The 17,792-nt window shown below is 53.0% G+C and overlaps 3 protein-coding genes and 1 long non-coding RNA gene across 15 annotated transcripts in view; 2 read left to right on the plus strand and 2 right to left on the minus strand.

Moving 5' to 3' along the window:
* The window catches only part of PNPLA7 (patatin like domain 7, lysophospholipase), a 64,677-nt gene extending 63,053 nt beyond the window's left edge, over window positions 1–1,624 (minus strand). For 2 of the 6 annotated variants that reach the window (XM_072778879.1, XM_072778878.1), the window contains exons 1-2: window positions 1,504–1,624; window positions 484–515 (exon numbers count right to left, since the gene is read on the minus strand). In XM_072778879.1, coding sequence (XP_072634980.1) covers window positions 484–513 — 30 coding nt within the window. In that variant the 5' untranslated portion in view covers window positions 514–515; window positions 1,504–1,624. Of the gene's footprint in view, window positions 1–294; window positions 446–483; window positions 516–1,360; window positions 1,380–1,503 lie in introns of those variants that run through there. The other 4 variants (XM_072778880.1, XM_072778882.1, XM_072778883.1 and 1 more) reach the window with 4 other exon arrangements.
* A 62-nt stretch (window positions 1,625–1,686) lies between these two features.
* On the plus strand, window positions 1,687–2,546 carry MRPL41 (mitochondrial ribosomal protein L41). Its single transcript, XM_072778891.1, has one exon. It carries the CDS (start codon window positions 1,785–1,787, stop codon window positions 2,190–2,192), a length of 408 nt encoding a protein of 135 aa, XP_072634992.1. The 5' UTR covers window positions 1,687–1,784; the 3' UTR covers window positions 2,193–2,546.
* A 331-nt stretch (window positions 2,547–2,877) lies between these two features.
* Window positions 2,878–7,293, plus strand: LOC140606068 (uncharacterized). Its single transcript, XR_012008506.1, has 2 exons — window positions 2,878–2,987; window positions 7,100–7,293. It is a non-coding gene; the product is annotated as an uncharacterized lncRNA (long non-coding RNA).
* Window positions 3,160–16,292, minus strand: DPH7 (diphthamide biosynthesis 7). Of its 7 annotated transcripts, none has more exons than XM_072778886.1 (11): window positions 16,123–16,292; window positions 15,247–15,943; window positions 13,828–13,961; window positions 12,972–13,059; window positions 11,412–11,503; window positions 10,847–11,019; window positions 8,368–8,437; window positions 8,197–8,262; window positions 7,767–7,939; window positions 5,781–5,869; window positions 3,817–3,955 (listed from the first exon to the last, which is right to left on the minus strand). In XM_072778886.1, the coding sequence occupies exons 1-10, from the start codon at window positions 16,275–16,277 to the stop codon at window positions 5,823–5,825; spliced, it is 1,695 nt and encodes a 564-aa protein (XP_072634987.1). In that variant the 5' UTR covers window positions 16,278–16,292; the 3' UTR covers window positions 3,817–3,955; window positions 5,781–5,822. The 7 variants fall into 7 exon arrangements, 6 of the variants coding, with proteins under 6 accessions (XP_072634985.1, XP_072634987.1, XP_072634989.1 ...); XR_012008505.1 differs by lacking the exon at window positions 3,817–3,955 and adding an exon at window positions 4,140–4,827 and having other exon boundaries at window positions 5,383–5,869; XM_072778887.1 differs by lacking the exon at window positions 3,817–3,955 and adding an exon at window positions 4,767–4,827.
* Between the last annotated feature and the right edge of the window lie 1,500 nt (window positions 16,293–17,792).

The raw sequence follows: 17,792 nt of genomic DNA on the forward strand, positions 1-17,792 counted from the left end.
ACTGTCAACGTGACAGCACTCACAGCCTGCCCCTCATTCAGGTGTGTCCCTTGGAGCTCAGCCACCACCTCGAGGACAAGCAAGGATGTTGGAGGAAAGGGTCACCCAGGTGGCCCATAACCTAGTTATACAATCTCCTATGGTTGAGCATCAGGCTTTTTATGGTTGTTCTAATGCATTTACTTTTCTGCTTTAGGAATAAAGGCCTTTGTGATGTGGCTACAGATGTTCCAGTGACAAAGGACTCGGAGTCAAAACAAACAGGAGTCCTCAGGGGAAGCAGTGGGAACTGACCTCAGGGGAGGCAACGGCAGGGTCTCGACTCTGACAAGTGGACAGAAGGGCCCAGGCTGCCACTTCCATTCCACAGACTTCAAGGAGCTGCCCACAGAACAAATGCAGACCCTTTGTCCTGGTGCACAAGTGCCCCTAACTGGGAATTGTGAGGCTCTGATTCATCTCTGGGACCCTCCAGCCCCATACCTCTGGGCTGGCATCCTCCTCTTGCGTCATGGCTAAAAATGAAACAAAACAAAACAAAACAAAACAAAAAACAGTCAAGGAGAAAAGAAAAGGGTTCAAAGGACCCCAAGTGTTCCCCTAACTCTCACTCTTGGGGCAGAGCAACGCCTGCAGCCTTCTCCCCTGGGTTCCCTCTCTAGTTAAATTATGTTTGCACCGAAAGAAAAACCGTGATGGAAAGCTGTTTCTCCACCAAGAGAAGCACCAGAGCCGCTTCCCCCTCTGTAGACAGCTCCGTGGCTGCCCGGGAACCCACAACTGCAGGTCAAGGGCGAGTGCCACAGGGAGGAGGCTGCGGTGGGGGTGGGGGTCGGGGCTGCAGGGGGGAGGAGTCGGGGGCGGGGGCAGCTATGCCCTAGCCTCTGGCCACAGGGAGGACGGGGGGTGCTGCAGGGGGGCCGGGGGCGGGGGCTGTGCTGAAGCCTCGACAGCCTCCAGCCTGCAGCAGGGGTTCCTCCCCAGTGTGGCGGGGCCCTCGGGGTGGGCGTGCCGGGTCCCGAGGGGGACGACCTAGGGAGGGGTCCACCGGGAAGAGCCAGGTCTCCCAGGACCTTTAGGGAAGCAGCGGCGAGAGGGCCCGCCCAAGGCCAAGGGCGCCCAAGGCCCAGGGCGTCCCAGGGAAGGTCTCGCGCCCCTTGCCGCCTCACGGAGCCTCCCTAAGCCCTGCCGGACAGAGGGGCCGCGAGCCCGGGCAGCGGCGGGTGGGTAGGCATCGGGGCCATGCCGGTGGAGGGGTCACTGCAGGGGGTCCTCGGGGCTGGGGGACGCGGGGGCCGGTGTCTGGGCGGGGGGCGTGGTTAACGTGCGGGCGGCCGAGAGGACACGGATCCGCCCCCACCTGCACCTCCCCCCACGCAGCGCCGGCCGTGAAGCCTGTGGGGCAGGGCGCGTCCTGCACGGCTTGGGGGCGCCGCGGGCTACCCTTCCTCACAGGGCCAGGCCCCGGGCGTGGCCATCGGGGGGCGCTCTGCGGCGACTCACCGGGACCGCGCGCTCCCGACGCCCGCGCTCCCGTCACTGCCTCCACCGCCCGGCCGGCGCCGCGCCTCCCGGTGCATTGGCTGGGGCCCGGAGGTCCCGCCCCCTCGCAAGGCCGAGGCTGTGCATTGGACGCAGCCAGCCAATCGGAGCTGCTCTTGCTGCTGCGCGGAAGCCGCGCGGGCCGCCGGAAGCCGCCAAGGGCGCCGGAAGCGCAGGGCGGGGCGGCTGGCGGCCGTGCGCGTGAGCGGCTCGGGACAGCGGTCCCCTGGGCGCGGCTCAGCATGGGCCTCCTGAGCGAGGCGGCTCGCTGCCTGGTGCGGGGCGCCGACCGCATGAGCAGGTGGACCAGCAAGCGGGGCCCGCGCACCTTCTACAAGGGCCGCGGCGCCAAGGGCACCGGCGTCCACGGCCGCGACGGGAAGTTCGTGCTGGTCAAGGAGATGGTCCCGGAGCTGGTGGTGCCCGAGCTGACCGGCTTCCGGCTCAAGCCGTACGTGAACTACCGCGTCCCGGCGGGCACAGACCAGCCCCTGACGGCCAAGCAGCTGTTCCGGGAGGCGGTGGCACCTGCCATCGAGAAGGACTTCAGGGACGGCGCCTTCGACCCACAGCAGCTGGAAAAGTACGGCTTCGAGCCCACCCAGGAAGGCAAGCTCTTCCAGCTGTACCCCAAGAACTTCCCGCGCTAGGGGTCCCCGGGGCTGACCCCGGCGGGATGGAAGCGTGCAGCAGGGCCGGCCCGGGGACCTGGAAGCCGTCGTTCCCCGCCCACAGCGTCTGCGGCACAGGGAAGGCGGTTCACACCCCACCGTCCATCACCCGGAGTCAAAGGAGCATATTCATGGGGTCAAAAGCAACGGCTCTGGCGGGCGCACCTCCAGTAATCTAGCCTCTTTCCCCTTTGGCTTCACCCATTCAGTGCAGAGTCCCTCGGGCCTCTTGTGTTCTGCCCAACATTTCATTGATCCTTGTGTTAAATACCTTCAACCCTACAGATGGGTCCAAATTCTTCTACTGAAATAAATGCATTAGCTAGGAATCCATCATTTTATCAGAGTAATTTCTTACATGTTCTGACATACTTTCATTAGAAATAAAGCAAAAAAAAAAAAAATGTGTTTTCTGGGGCACCAGGTGGCTCCCTGGGTGAAGCATCTGCCTTCAGCTCAGGCCATGATTCTGCCTCCAGATTTCCTGCTGGGAGCCTGCTTCTCCCACTATACCTCCACCCCTGCCCCCTTGTGCTTGCATCCCTGTGCTCTTTCTCAAAATCTTTTTAAAAAGGTGTTTCCTGACTCAGAACGCCTGTTTATATTTGTATCTACTCATTTGACAAATTCCACGCTGGCCTACACTCCTACTACTGTGCTTTCCAGAAACACAGAATGAAGTTTGGCAGTCAGAGGAGTCACAAACTCAAGTTGTGTTGGAGCTACTCTGTGTCTAGGCTTTGGAAGCCCCTAAGGATACTAAAGCCACAAGGGGTAAGTGGGATAAATCTACCACACTGATCCAATGTATTTCAAGTTTATGACACGCTAAGGCCGCTCAATGGCGCACACGTTTCCCTTTGCTTATTCTCACAGGAGGCTAATACAAGTACTTACCATGCTGTAATGAGGTGATCTTTTTAAATGTTCATATAAAACTGTTAGGTAGCTTTATGAAAAGCAGACTTTCATTTAGTTTTACTTAAAAAAAGTATGAAGAACTGAATGTCCAACTCCCACAAGACACAAGTTTGAGTTGGGAACCAAGACCCTTCCCTCCCACAACAGCTAGCAATTCTTGCTCTCAGGCAGAGTCACCACTTGGTTAAGGTTTATTTCAGAGAAGCCAAGAGCTTCTTTGACCGTTGACACCGTAGAGCCCCTGAGGTGCACCAAACCCTCTAGTCACCTGTGGAATACAGGAAAACTCAACGAGATGATCTGAGGGCACTTCACCAAAGTCGCACTTGGGTTTATCTGTGGAAATGGTCTTTATGACTTCAATCAACCAACTTCTTCCCTAGCTCAGCTGTTCTCCCACTTCCAGAGGTGAAGAACATGATCATAAAAGGAGCAAGTAGCGAGGAGGTCAGCATCCGAGTTCACTGCTTCCAGATAGAGGTCACGGTCACAGAACTTGGCCCCTGCAGTATGCAGCCGGGTGCCACTCTTTACCATATCCTCTGTGAGTGGCTGGAGAAGAGTTCTCAGTTTGGAGTGATCCTCTTCAACATCCTCTGCTAAATGATGAAGAGAGGGTGCTGGTGACTGGTATACAGCCTTCATGCTACAGAGATGTGCTGCCCTGGCTCCTGAGTTGTTGCAGGGAGAGGACCCTAAGTGGTATGACTGGTGGGTTTGGGACAGGTTGCCAAAGTAGAGCCAGGACCAGTCAGCTCCATACACCAATGAGTTGGACAACGTGTGGGACACAGAGACTGTGCAGGCTTCCTGCTTCTCGTCTGGAGTGAGAGAACACAGGAGATTCAATGTTACCCAGGGTTGATCTTATCACCCCCAAACAAGAGGCCCTGCTTACTCTCAAAGGGAGACTGCTAAAAGCAGCCACTCATTTGTCAGCAACGAGTGTTGCGTGTATCACACAAAGGAATCCTCAAGAAGTAGACAGATGAGAAGAAAACACACCTTCATCTTGTAGTGAGTGCATGTGCGTGCCTCAGATGAATCAGTCTGGCTACAGAAGCACATGGGCCAGGGTGCCTTTCCAAGTTGGAGAGGACTTGGCAAAAGTCTCTGAGTTAAGACTTCAAAGCCAAGGACAAAGGAATTAGCCAGCTGGGAGAGACAGGGATGCATGAGAAACAGAGAACAACCATATGTAAAGTAGAGAACAGGACACCACTGGGCAGCCACAAACGTGACCAGGGCTGAAATGCCATCAGGGAGTTGTGACATGTCTGGAGGGTCAAAATCCTGCAGAGTTCTGCATGCTCCATAAAGTCTGGGTTTGAGCTTGGAAAGGAGTCACCAAAGAGTTTAAGCAGTTTTCCTTATGGTGAGTTGCTATGGCAACTTTGAGGCTGGAGGGCAGGACTGGAAGGAAGTCCAGCTGTGGAAGGTTTGAAAGCAACATTTGACCAGAAAAAGAAATGACAAGATGTTTCCACACCTGAAGTACTAGGGGCCAGGGCAAGGCCAAGGATAGCAAGAGCAGCCACAGAAAACTAGTGGCCGGTGAGCTGGGGATGTGAACTTAGGAAACTGTCACCAGCTGGACGGCCTGGTGGCCAAAAATCGAAGAAGTACTCAAAAATCAGTGGGGACACGTGAACAGGACACAGGAGACGGCTTCAGGGGGCTTCGTGGGAAAACTCTAGGACAAAGTAAACATAATGAGTAAATGACAGTAACACATTATGGCCCACTGAGTAACAAAAATTCATGCATCTAGACAGGCAGTTAAAAAATACAGATATATGGAAGAAACTAAAGCTCTTCCTTATAAAAGAGTGCTAATTTTAAAATGTAGACAAAATGATAATAGGGGCTCCTGGATGGTTAAGAACCCAACTCTTGGTTTTGGCTTAGGTTGTGATCTCAAGGCTGTGGGACTAAGCCCCCGCTTGGCTCCACACTCAGCACAGAGTCTGCTGAAGACTCTCCCTCTCTCTCTCTCTGCCCCTCCTCCCTGCATGCACCCATGCACACTCTCTCTCAAATAAACAAATCTTAAAAAAATAATAGAAAACCACCAGTTTGCAATTATGGTAATTTGATTCAGGCAAGAATCAATGGGTTGAGTGAAGTCTGATGAAAACAAAGGCTCAACCACTCTAACCACAGACTAATTATTATTAATTAAACAGGAAAAAAATATTTTTATAGTGAAGAAACCCAGAGGAGACCTTAACCAGGTGACCAAATTAACCTTATCAGCAGGAAAGAGACAAAGTGGCATCATGGGCCTCTTGATGAAGCACACTAAGGAAGGCAGAATGTCAAAATGCTGACAACAATCCACAACCAGTGCAGGAGACACACTTCATACTCCAAGCTATGAGCAGACTGAAAGCCAAAGACAGTGAAGATGTACCACCATGCAGACAGCAACCCTAAGAGAGAATAGACTCCAACACACACGGTTACTAGAAAGAGGAGGGATCCTCACAACATACAAAATTGCAATCATAAACATACACCTAACAACAAAGCCCCAAAACACATGAGCACAAATGAATAGGAATGAGGGAGGAAATGCGTAATTCAACCATGACAGTTTAAGACTTCACTATCCCACTTCCAATAATGAACAACCAGTGTGGGCACCTGGGCGGCTTAGTCAGTGGAGTGTCAACTCTTGGTTTCAGCTCAGATCATGATCTTGGGGGGTAAGATGGAGCCCCATGTCCAGCACCCTGTTCAAAAGGAGTCTGCTTGAGATTCTCTCTTCCTCTCCTCTGCCCCTCCCCTATGTGCATGCGTGCCCACACACTCTCTCTCTCCCTCTCCTCTGCCCCTCCCCTCACTATGTGCATGCATGCCCACACACTGTCTCCCTCCCTCTCAAATAAGTAAAAAAAAAAAAAAAACAATGTTTAAATAAATAATAAAAATAAAGAGCCACCAGGGGCACCTGGCTGGCTCAGGTAGCAGGTGACTCTTGACCTCAGGGTTGTGGGTTTCAGCCCCATGTTGGTGTAGAGATTACTTAAAAAAATTTTTTAAATAAAAAAATAATGAACAATCAGCCAGAAAATCAACAGAACACTTGAACAGAATCTGCAGAGCACTCCGCCCACGGCCACAGAGCACACTCTTCTGAAGAGCACATAGACTGCTGAGACCCAACCACAAACACAAAACAATTCTCAATAAACTTAAAAGAATCCACAAAAGAATAAAAATAGAAATCAGTAACAGAAATTTAGGAGGACGCCTAGGTGGCTCAGTGACTGAGCGTCTGCCTTCTGCTCAGAGCATGATCCTGGGGTCCTGGCATCAAGTCCCACATCGGGCTCCCCTGAGGGAGCCTGCTTCTCCCTCTGCCTGTGTCTCTGCCTCTCTCTCTGCGTCTCTCATCAATGAGTCAATCAATCAATAAATCTAAAAAATAAATAAATAAATTTAGGACAGTCACAAAAATGTAGAATTAAACAACAACCTCATAAATAACTAATGAGTCAAAGAAAAAAATCACAAGGGAAATTAGAAAGTGCTTTGAGATGAATGAAAACCTACCATCTCCCAAAATTGGTGGGATCCAGGGAAAGTAGTGCTCAGAGGGAAACTGATCACTGTAAATACCCACATTAAAAAAGAAGCCCTCACATGGTTTTCAATGAGAACAGCATGTTGGTGTAACTAGCAGAATGGATGCGGGACAGACGGGGGACGGAAGGCAGAACAGGAAGCCCTGGAGCTTAGCCCAGCTCCGCAGAGACAGGCCTTCAGAACAGTGCTGGTGAGGTGCTGGTGAGCTGGTGTCTCTAACCACTTCTTTGTGTGGACAAGGAGGGAGGGGGAATCACGAACCAAGAATGAGGAGGGGAAGGGGGCACTGGGGGCTTGAGAAAAGAGAAAAATTATGTGAAAAGATTCTTTTTTTTTTTTTTAAAAGACTTTACCTGTTTATATTTATTTGACAGAGGAAGAGTGTTAAGCAAGGGGAGCAGCAGAGGCAGAGGGAGAAGCTGACTCCCCGTTGAGCAGGCAACCTGATGTGGGACTTGATCCCAGGACCCCAGGATCATGACCTGAGCTGAAGGCAGACACTTCACCAACTCAGCCCCGCAGGTGCTCTGAGAAAGTTCTGACAATAAAGAATTACTGGCTAGAGAAAGGCCATGGTTTCCCTGGCAATGCCATGAACCCACTGTAGCACTTAAAGTGCAACCCCCAGGGCTGCTCTTGCCCCCCATCCCCTCGTGTAGCTCAGGCATGGCAGAGTCTGACCACTGCCAGGCAATGCCCAGAGAATGTGAGCAGAGGGCTGTGGCATGCTGGGAACATGGGACCATGAGGGCCACATTGTGCACAGACAGGAGGGGCAGCCGTGGGAGTGACAGGTGGTGATGCTTCTGGAGCAGAGTCCTAACAGGGCGGAAAACAGCTGGGCCCGTTATGTAAGAACAGTGGCTAAGGAGCAGAGTGCTGGAGACTGAGGCTGGGAGCTGGCCCAGACACCCGCCTTGCTGAGACCGAGGGTGTGAACCTAGGAAGGTGTGGTGCCTGGGGGAAGGGCCTGGTAGAACAATGGGGCAGGAAGCCAGGCACCCCCCACCCCAGGCCTGGCTGCGTGGGGCCCCTACCCACCTATTGCCTTTTGGCAGTTGAAGATCCTAAAACCACTGTGCATACAGGCTGCCAGGAGCAGGTGGTGGTGGAAGGGGTGCCACTTGAGCCTCCACACTCCGCCCTGTGTGGGCATGTCTGCAAATGGTTGCTTCATGTTCCGAGTGTCCCACAGTAGAATGTGCTCATCATAGCTGAAACCCATCAAGCACAGTGATCACGCAGGAAAGCCCACACCCACTTATTCCCCAAGGCCCTGGGTGGCAGGGGACATCTCCCAGGGAAGCCCACGCCACTCATTCCTCTAGGACAAAGTCTCCTTTCCCCAAGCCCAGGTACCTACACTCTGGTATGAGAGTCGTCCAATTAAACAACATGGCAATGGTCAACATGAGGAAAGGAAGTGACAGGTAGAAGATGGACCCCTGTGAACCAACCCTAAGGGACTCACCTTCCCGTAGCCAAGATGTTCTCACGATGGGGACTGCTCTGGATGCTGCACACACCCATGGAGTGTCTACAGGCAAAAGTGCATGGGCTGAGCAAGCACCTCCACAGGGGCACATCTCCAGTGCAAAGTCCACAGGGAAGGGACAGGAGGTTTGGTCCCTAGATAATTTACCTGTCGCTAGTGAACACAGATGTGCCGGGTGTCCTGGTGTCCCAGCCCTTCAGAAGGCCATCGTCTCCACCTGTGTGGAGACAGAAATGCCCACTGATAAAGGAAGCAGCCACTTCTCAGGGAGAGCATTTACGCCTGTGAGGAAACCCCTGTGATGACTTCCCAGCGGTTCTAGGCTGCCCCACGCAGAAGAGCCCTGTGCTGGAACTGTCTTCAGACTAGAAGAGGGTGCCTGCAGAGGAGACAGGAAAGGCTGGGGGGCTCAGGCTACAGGAATAAAAGGGAAAGCCAAGAGGTTAGGGGAAGAATTTCCAGGTTACAACATGGCTCAACTGCCCTCTCTTTAGGCTCCAGCAATCATTGCTCCCGGCTGTCGCAAACCAAAGTCACCGTATCAAAGAACTCCGAACAGGAACTACATGCAGGACACAGTGAACATGAGCACTTCTTATGTTTCTGGAACCTTCTGCACACCCCCATGTGTTTTAAAGGGAAGTACCCTTTGTAATCCTGCAGTAAAAACGACCCTTGTGCTTGTCTTAGGGAACTGAAAAAATGGGAAGAAAGGGGAAGCTGGCCCCCTAGTCCACAAGCAGTCTTTGAAGAAAAGCAACCATAAGGTATAGGATGCTGGTGGGTATCCTGAAGGAAGGGAGCAAGGCTGAAAAACAGGGAGGATGAAAAGAAGCAAAAGAACAACCTCTCCACCTAAGTGTGACCTCTCCATCCATCCATCCATCCATCCATCCACCTAGTCTTCCATATGCCCACCTACCCATACCCCCTATCTACCTTTTATTCAACTACCTGCCCATCCCACAGATACTTACCGAGCATACTACAAACAGGACAAGTCAACCAGCAGAGCCAGCGCACTGGGTGTGATGCCTGCAGGTGAGCCTTGGTATCAGCTGCCATTCCATGGCAGATGCACAGAGGAAGTTGGTCGTGGCCTTTTTTTCTTTTTAAAGATTTTATTTATTTATTCATGAGAAACAGAGGTAGAGTACACAGGCAGAGGGAGAAGCAGGCTCCATGCAGGAAGCCCGACATGGGACTCGATCCCAGGTCTCCAGGATCATGCCCTGGGCTGAAGGCAGTGCTAAACCGCTGAGCCACCCAGGCTGCCTGGTTGTAGTCTTTACACACCGGTCTCTCCTCTGTCTCACACCCACATTTGTGCACCAGGATGTCCTGATGATCCTGACCCACCTGCACACATATATCCCAAGTCCTACCACTTTTCCCTCCTGTGCACTGCTTCCAGAGTGATCTGAGGCCATCTTGCCACCACCTGCATGCAGGCCTCCAGGCTCTGCCCTGACCTCCTCACAGTCTATTTCCACAAGTCAGAAAATGTCATCCCTCTCTCTGCTCATATCCTGCTAGTGCTCCTGTTTCATTCCAAGCAAAACCCAAAGCCCTTCCTGTGGTCTGCAAGGCCCTGCGACCTTTTTTTTTTTTTTTAAAAGATTTATTTATTTATTTATTTATTTATTTATTTATTTATTCATGGAGATACAGAGAGAGGGGCACAGACACAGGCAGAGGGAGAAGCAGGCTCCATGCAGGGAGCCCAACATGGGACTCGATCCCAGGTCTCCAGGATCATGCCCCAGGCTGACCATGAGGGCCACATTGTGCACAGACAGGAGGAGCAGCCGTGGGAGTGACAGGTGGTGATGCTTCTGGAGCAGAGTCCTAACAGGGTGGAAAAAGCTGGGCCCGTTATGTTATTTATTTATGAGAGAGAGAGAGAGAGAGAGAGAGAGAGGGGCGCAGAGACACCAGAGGAGGGAGAAGCAGGCTCCATGCCGGGAGCCCAATGTGGGACTTGATCCTGGGACTCCAGGATCGAACCTTGGGCCAAAGGCAGGCGCTAAACCACTGAGCCACCCAGGGATCCCCCATCTCTTGGGCTTTTCTTCAGGAAGGTAAACTATCCAAAAAGGGAGATTGGGGGATGCCTGGGTGGCTCAGCGGTTTAGCGCCTGCCTTCTGCCCAGGGCGTGATTCTGGAGACCCAGGATCGAGTCCCACATCAGGCTCCCTGCATGGAGCCTGCTTCTCCCTCTGCCTATGTCTCTCTATCTCTCTCTGTCTCTCATGAATCAATCAATCTTTAAAAAAAAAAAAGAGGAGACAAACTGGAAATCCAACATGACAAAGTCAACATTGGGCCTAGAAATAGCAGTGAAAAATGTGGGAACTCTGGATTTCTCACAGCTGGAGCAAGGGATCAGATACCAAGAGTGGCAGGAGGCAGGGCTCCTGCTACTCCAACACAGGGGTTGGGGTATCCAAGACCCCAAGCCTGCAGCCAAGTGCACTTCACTTTCTAAGGGACAGCTAAGTAATGAATAGCAACTACAGTTGTCTCCACAAAGGGTCTTCAAGATGCCAACACGTCCGGAGTCACGGCCTCACCATGTGCCATGCTTGCCCACTCCCTCCCTCCCCCATGGGGAGAAATACCTACCTGAATAAACTATTTCTGTCTGCCAGTAATTGAAAGCAGCAATCCAGGCCTCGAACTGATGGGCATGCCATGAGGCCAAATCCTGCAGCCTGGTCCCCGCCTCATTCACCTCTAGCAGGTGGAGTTGCCCCTTGGAGTCGCTGCTAATGATTTTCAAGGGCTGGTCACTGGCCCTAGACACAGGGAACCAATAGAGTAAGCCGGCTGAATGTATTCACTGACCCCACTCATCACCCTCTTCTGGTTCCTGACTGGTGACACCCGAGACCTGTCATGGGAGAAGTTCTCCACGGACCTGGTATGTGGACGTGCCTGTGAAGGAGTTTTGGCATCTGGCAGAAACCAAAAACTACCACTTAGCTTGTCAAAATAAACCAGTGTCAGCTCTCCTGATGAAAACATCATCCCTTTTATCTGAAAGGTTGGAACGTTTTCTTTCTACATTAGGACTGGTAGTGATATTCCCAGTTCTGGGAAGCCGCCATCAAGGCTGGTACAAGGTTTCAACCCTCTCTTGCATCCTCAGAGGAGAGACTTGGGGTTGCTCACCAACACCAACCCTTACCATTCAGTTTTCCTGGTGGACCAATCCAGAGACAAGGCCAGGCACTGCCTCTCCAGGGCAAAGCAGGAAACCAGCTCCAGCGTGTAAGCGGTCTAGTAGGAAGAGAGTTCTAGTGGGGGGAGGCTTCCAGTGGGGAGAGGGTTCCAGTGTGTGGGCGGGGAGAGGTCCAGGTAGGGGAGAGTTCCAGTGTGGGGGAGAGGTCCAGATGGGGGAGGGTTCCAGTGGGTGGGGAGAGGTCCAGGTTGGGGGGGATGGTACCAGTGGGGGGAAGGTCCCAGGGTGGAGGGTTCCAGTGGGGGGAAGAGGTCCAGGTGAGGGGTTCCAGTGGGGGAAGGGTCCCAGGGGGGAAGGTTTCAGTGGGGGGAGAAAGGGGCAACAGGGAAAGGAAAACAGCCCAGAAACCTGGAAAGACGACAACTCCTCAGGGGCCATCACTCCCTCATCTACTGCTAGATGAACAAGTGTGTTAGCCCTTCATTCACCGCAGAACGGGAGGCACTGGGGGCCTGCCCCTGCTCTCCAGGAGCTCACACACTCACAGGAGGACTTTCCCACACATGTGGCTTCAGGGGAAACCGGTCTCTCTGCTTTTCAGACCCCCTCACTGTCCATGCACTCCCAGCACAGTCCTGCCACCTACATGGGCTCCAGGAAGCACCACGGGCACACACTCCCCACCCCTCCGGACCTCAAGGGATGTTGGGACACACTGTCTTCAGGGACAGCTACAACAGGATCTTTCCTTTAGTTTCCTTTTCAGAAGCCACAACTAGCCATTAAACATTTCTCTTTTCTAAGATTAGGTAAGTTTTTTTATTACCCTGGCAACCTGAACAGGGCTTAACTCTCTCAAAAGGCTCCCAGCAGGCTGCTTCCTCAGAGTCCATTCCCGGGGTTCTCTGCTCCTGCCAGAATCTGGTTCAGGGGCCCATAGTCTTTCCCAAAGTATTTCCTCCCTTATTCCTGAGACCGGGCAGCAAGGCCCTTTATGCACAGCCCTCAGCTGCTGTAACTCCAACAGCAAGCAGACCTGCTCCAGCCTCACTTGCACACCTATGCTAGGGTGTGTCCCTCCCACTGAGTCAGGGCTTGGTCTTGTGGGCTGTTTACTCACTTCCCTGTTCTCTTGATCCTCCAACAATCAGATGTAGTCATTTTGCAAATGTGTGGTACTGATCAATACCAAATGCTCTGAGAAAGCCATATGGGAAACATATGCCTTCCTAATTATGGGTGACAAATACCACTTTCACATAGGAAATTCATTGCTATTCTGGGCCCCAGCATCATCAACCTAAGAATGCTGGTCCATGGACAGGTGAATGAATACCCTGCCACTAGCCCTTCCCCTGTTGACACAAAAGGTGACGTCTTCTTAGAGTTAGATGCAGACCCAATAACGTAAAATAGACTGCATGCTAGACTAGAATGTGTTCTGATAAAGTTTGCCATTGAACAGAACCATGCTACAAAAAGGTTTGCAGCAGCAAAACCTCATGCCCAAATCCTCTCCATTCAGATGCCTTCCACCTCCCACAACTCCTGGCTTTACTTACTGACCTCAGATCCCACCAAGCGGAGCAGTTCAATGGACCCACCAGCATTTGCCACACCCAAGAGGGCATGGCCGGCCACCGGGATGTGGCACCTGAGGAAAGAATTCATACGCCAGTCAGAACACAGGATATGCCCGGAAAACAGGAGAGCATTATGAACCTCAGTAACTTATTATTTAAATTTCGGCTCTAAGGGATCCCTGGGTGGCTCAGCGGTTTAGCCCCTGCCTTCGGCCCAGGGTGTGATCCTGGAGTCCCGGGATCCAGTCCTGCATCAGGTTCCCTGCATGGAGCCTGCTTCTCCCTCTGCCTGTGTCTCTAGTAAATAAATAAACGAAATCTTAAAAAAAAAAAAAAAATTTTTTTTTCAGCTCTATCAGGACGCCTGGATGACTCAGCACTTAACTCAGCAGTTAAGTGTCTGCCTTCGGCTCAGGGTGTGATCCTGGGGTCCTGGGATCAAGTCCTGAATTGGGCTCCCTGAATGGAGCCTGCTTCTCCCTCTGCCTGCCTCTCTCTCTCTTTGTGTTTCATGAATAAGTAAAATCTTAAAAAAAATGTTTTTTCAAACCCAAACCAGGTTGTAGCCTACAATTCTGTCCCAAGATTCCCCAGCTTATGAATCAGAAAACCAGCATCAAATCTCAGACTGATACCAACCCTAGGCCTTGGAAACTGGCAAACGAAAGGAGTTCAAGTCTACCTCCGAGTGCCAACAGGTGGGCAGGACAATAAAGAAATGAAAAAGTTCAGACATTTCTCCATCCTATTGAATGCTGACAGGCATCAGCCTCCCCTGATTAAATGAACATACACTCGTGACAAATTTCAGAGAAGAGGAATTGTTATCAATGTTATACCATTTCAGGTCCAGGATTGCAGAAGTGTCCCTCCTTTGGATCTCAAGCAGGGGGGAAGCAGTGCTGTCCTCACTAAAACTATACAAGTAGAGACGACCTAAACGGATCTGAGGCTCATCAAGGTCAGGTGCACTCTAAAAAGATACAGATGTATTCTGATTACCCTAAAAGATACTGAGAAACCCAAAGGATGGGGAAAGGAATCAAGGGAAAGAAAAGCTGTGCCAAGATTGTAGAACTCTGGGGGCACCTGGGTGGCTCAGATCATGATCCCAGAGTCCTGGGATGGAGCCCCGCATCGGGCTCCCTGCTCGGTGGGGAGTCTGCTTCTCCTTCTCCCTCTGCACCTCCCCCTGCTCATTTGCTCTCTCCCTGGAATAAATAAAATCTTAAAAAAAAAAAAAAAAAAAGACTGGAACTCTGCCTGGAAGCAGCACCTCTGATCTCTAAGTTGGAGAAATGTCTCTTGTCTCGTATACAATTAATGTGTAAGAAGGCAAACTCTGCTGGACTCAGCATAAAATGCCTTTTTATTTTTATTTTTTTTAAAAGACTTTATTTATTCATGAGAGACACAGAGAGAGAGGCACAGACAAGGCAGAGGCAGAGGGAGAAGCAGGCTCCACGCAGGGGGCCCAATGTGGGACTCGATCCCGGGTCTCCAGGATCACACCTGGGCTGAAGGTGGCACCAAACCACTGAGCCACCCGGGCTGCCCATAAAATGCCTTTAAAAAAAAAAAAGTTTTATTTAACTAATCTCTATACCCAATGTGGGGCTTGAATTTATGACCTTGAGATCAGGCATCGCATGCTCTACCCACTGAGCCAGCCAGGTCCCTCTAGAATGCTCCTTCTAAGAGGGCTAACAGGACTCATCTGCCCTGGAAAGGTCCTGGCTTAGGACCTGTTGCTGGAGTGCCAGTTATTCTTAAAAGTGTCCTGGTTTGGATCTGAACAGACGCCTTCAAGAGATTAGGTATGGCTCCTTCAAATTCCCATTTCCTCTTTGCTCTAGGCTTCATCCATAAACTTAGAGCCACACCTGCACACAGGGGGCTTTCAAGATGCCCACTTTGCGTGCCTGGCTGGCTCAGTTGGTGGAGGATACAACTCTTGATTTCAGGGCTGTGAGTTCCAGCCCCATTTTAGGTGTAGAGCTTACTTACAATAAAAAAAAAAAAAAAAAAAGAAAGAAAGAAAGAAAAAAAAGTGCCCATTCTAACGCCCCCTCTGGCCACAAGGCCAATGTCACATCTGCATCTCCTGTGTGACTCTACAGACTTTTCTCTTCCAGCCTTCCCCACCGCAGGCCAGACATTTGTGGTCGGCTCTGCCTCCTGGGACCTCTCCTACACAAGAAGCAACGTGGGGAGCGCAGACCTAGACAGCGGCCTGAGGCCAGGAGGGCACCGCGCACCTTGCTCTCAGGGTCGGCGGCCTGGTCCCCCGGCTTCTGCAGCTGGTAGGTGCCGCAGGCCAGCAAGTGCCTGCAGCCTTCCAGCGGGCACCACTCCACCGAGTCCGCGGTGTACTCCGTGTCCACCGCCTGCAGCAGCCGGACGCGACTTCCCGTCACCCAGGTGTCAGACGCAGACGCAGCGGAGACAGGGCGGCGAAGGCGGGGTGGAGAGGCCAGGTTGAAAGCGGGGGTCGGGGTGGGGGCTGAGGTCGGCGGTGAGAGTAGGGTCGGTGTGGGAGCTGGGGTCCGCGGTGAGAGCGGGGGTCGCGGTCCGGGTGGGGGCTGAGATCGGCGGTGAGAGCGGCGGGGGGGGGTCGCGGTCCGGGCTGGGGTCCGCGGTGAGAGCGGGGGCGGGGGAGGTCGCGGTTGGGGTGGGGGCTGGGGTCCGCGGTGAGAGCGGAGCGGGTCGCGGTCGGGGTGGGGGCTGAGGTCCGCGGTGAGAGCGGGGGGGGTGTCGCGGCCGGGGTGGGGGCTGGGGTCGGCGGTGAGAGCGGGGTGGGGAGTGTCGCGGCCGGGGTGGGGGCTGGGGTCCGCGGTGAGAGCGGAGGGGGTCGCGGCCGGGGTGGGGGTTGGGGTCGGCGGTGAGAGCGGGGGGTGTCGCGGCTGGGGTGGGGGCTGAGGTCCGCGGTGAGAGCGGGGGGGTGTCGCGGCCGGGGTGGGGGCTGGGGTCGGCGGTGAGAGCGGGGGCGGGGGAGGTCACGGTCGGGGTGGGGTCTGGGGTCCGCGGTGAAAGCGGGGGGCGGGTCGCGGCCGGGGTGGAGTCTGGGGTCCGCGGTGAGAGCGGGAGGGGGTCGCGGTCCGCGGTGAGAGCGGGAGTGGGGGGTCGCGGTCGAGGTGGGGGCTGAGGTCGGCGGTGAGAGCGGGGATTGCGTTCGGAGCGGCAAGGAGAAGAGCGCTGAGCTCCAAGCGGTCCAGTATTTTACTTCCGCCGTCGCCTCCCTCCTTTCCGGGACGCCGGGGCGGGACTTCCGGCCGCCGTGGCCACGCATCGGGCTAGGCTCGGGCGCCCCCTACGGGTCCCGGCACCAGCGCGCACATCCGGCCCTCCAGGGAGACGCGAGTATCTGGGGGGGGGGGACAGCAGAGTGTCCAAAGGAAATCGCACAAAAGCTGGGCTCTTAGGAGGAGAGAAACAGGGCATGTAAGTAAGGGTGAGCAAAGGACCCAGAGGTTCAGGGAGCCTGGTCGGAGGCTGGCCCCCAAGGGGCTGGGCCATGCTGCCCTGTCCCTCATGTCCATCCTAGAGGGCTGCCGGCTGCTCCAGGGACGCAAAGACCCGCCCGCCAGGACAGCAGAGAAAGGAGCCAGGGACAGCCGGGGGCGCCTGATTCTCGCCGGCTGGGGTAGTGGGCAGGAAGGTGGACCCTCTGCAGGGTCAGCATCTGGGCCCAAAGGGAAGGGAGGACACCTGGCATAGCCACAATCTGATTTGGGAGACTTCGAGTAGATGTTGCTGCCATTCAAGAAAATTAACATACTCTACAGAATAGGTTTGGGGAAGGCAAGTTTTGGACATGGTTAATTAAGGATGGGTTAATTTGTCTCTCCAAAAAGATATGCTGGAGTCCTGTCCTACAGCACCACTGAATGTGACATTTGGAAACAGGGTCTTTACAGAGGCAATCCAGTTAAAATGAGGTCTGTAGGGTGAGCCCTAGTCCAATATGTGACTGGGATCTTTAGGAAGGGGTGATCTGTTCCCTATGCGGGACAGACCCACATAAGGAAGAGAATGTAAAAGCAGAGGATTGGTATTATGCATCCACAAGGCAAGGGACACCTGAAACTGCCAGAAACTAGGAGAGGCCTGGAACACACACACCTTTCCCTGTGTCTTCAGAGAAAGCGGAGTCCTGCCAACACCTTGATTTGGGACTTCTGACCTCCACAGTGGGATGACACATTGTTGTTTTAAGCCATCTATTTCATGACATTTTGTTATGATAGCCACAGGTAACTGGACATGGTGACACTGAAATCTATGTAGATACCTGGGGACTCACCTGTGGTTTAGCAGTAGGACTTTGGCTAAAAATACCGAGCAACAGAAAAGGGTCAGGAAGCAACAGGACTTTCTGAAATGGCTGGCTCAGTTGCTAGAGTATGCAACTCTTGATCTCAGGGTTATGAGTTTCTTTTTTTTGTTTTTGGGGGGGGGGGGGGTTATGAGTTTCAGACCCACACTGGGTGTACAGATTACATTTAAAAAAACAAAACAAAACCAAAAACTTAAAAGAAAAAAGTCTAAGTCAAGGGACGCCTGGGTGGCTCAGTTGGTGAAGCTTCTGCCTTCGACTCAGGTCATCACCTCAGAGTCCTGGGATCAATCCTGATGTTGAGCTCCCTGCTCAGCAGGGAGTCAGCTTCCCCTTCTGCCGCTCCTCCTCATTCACGCTTTCTCAAATAAATGAATAAAATCTTTTAAAACAATCTTAAAAAAAAGTCAAGCAGCTCCACATAGCACACTCCAAACAAGCCCCTAATTTTCACCATCTGAATGTTAA

The sequence above is a fragment of the Canis lupus genome, chromosome 16 (genome assembly GCF_048164855.1).
Source record: "Canis lupus baileyi chromosome 16, mCanLup2.hap1, whole genome shotgun sequence".
NCBI lineage: Eukaryota > Metazoa > Chordata > Mammalia > Carnivora > Canidae > Canis > Canis lupus.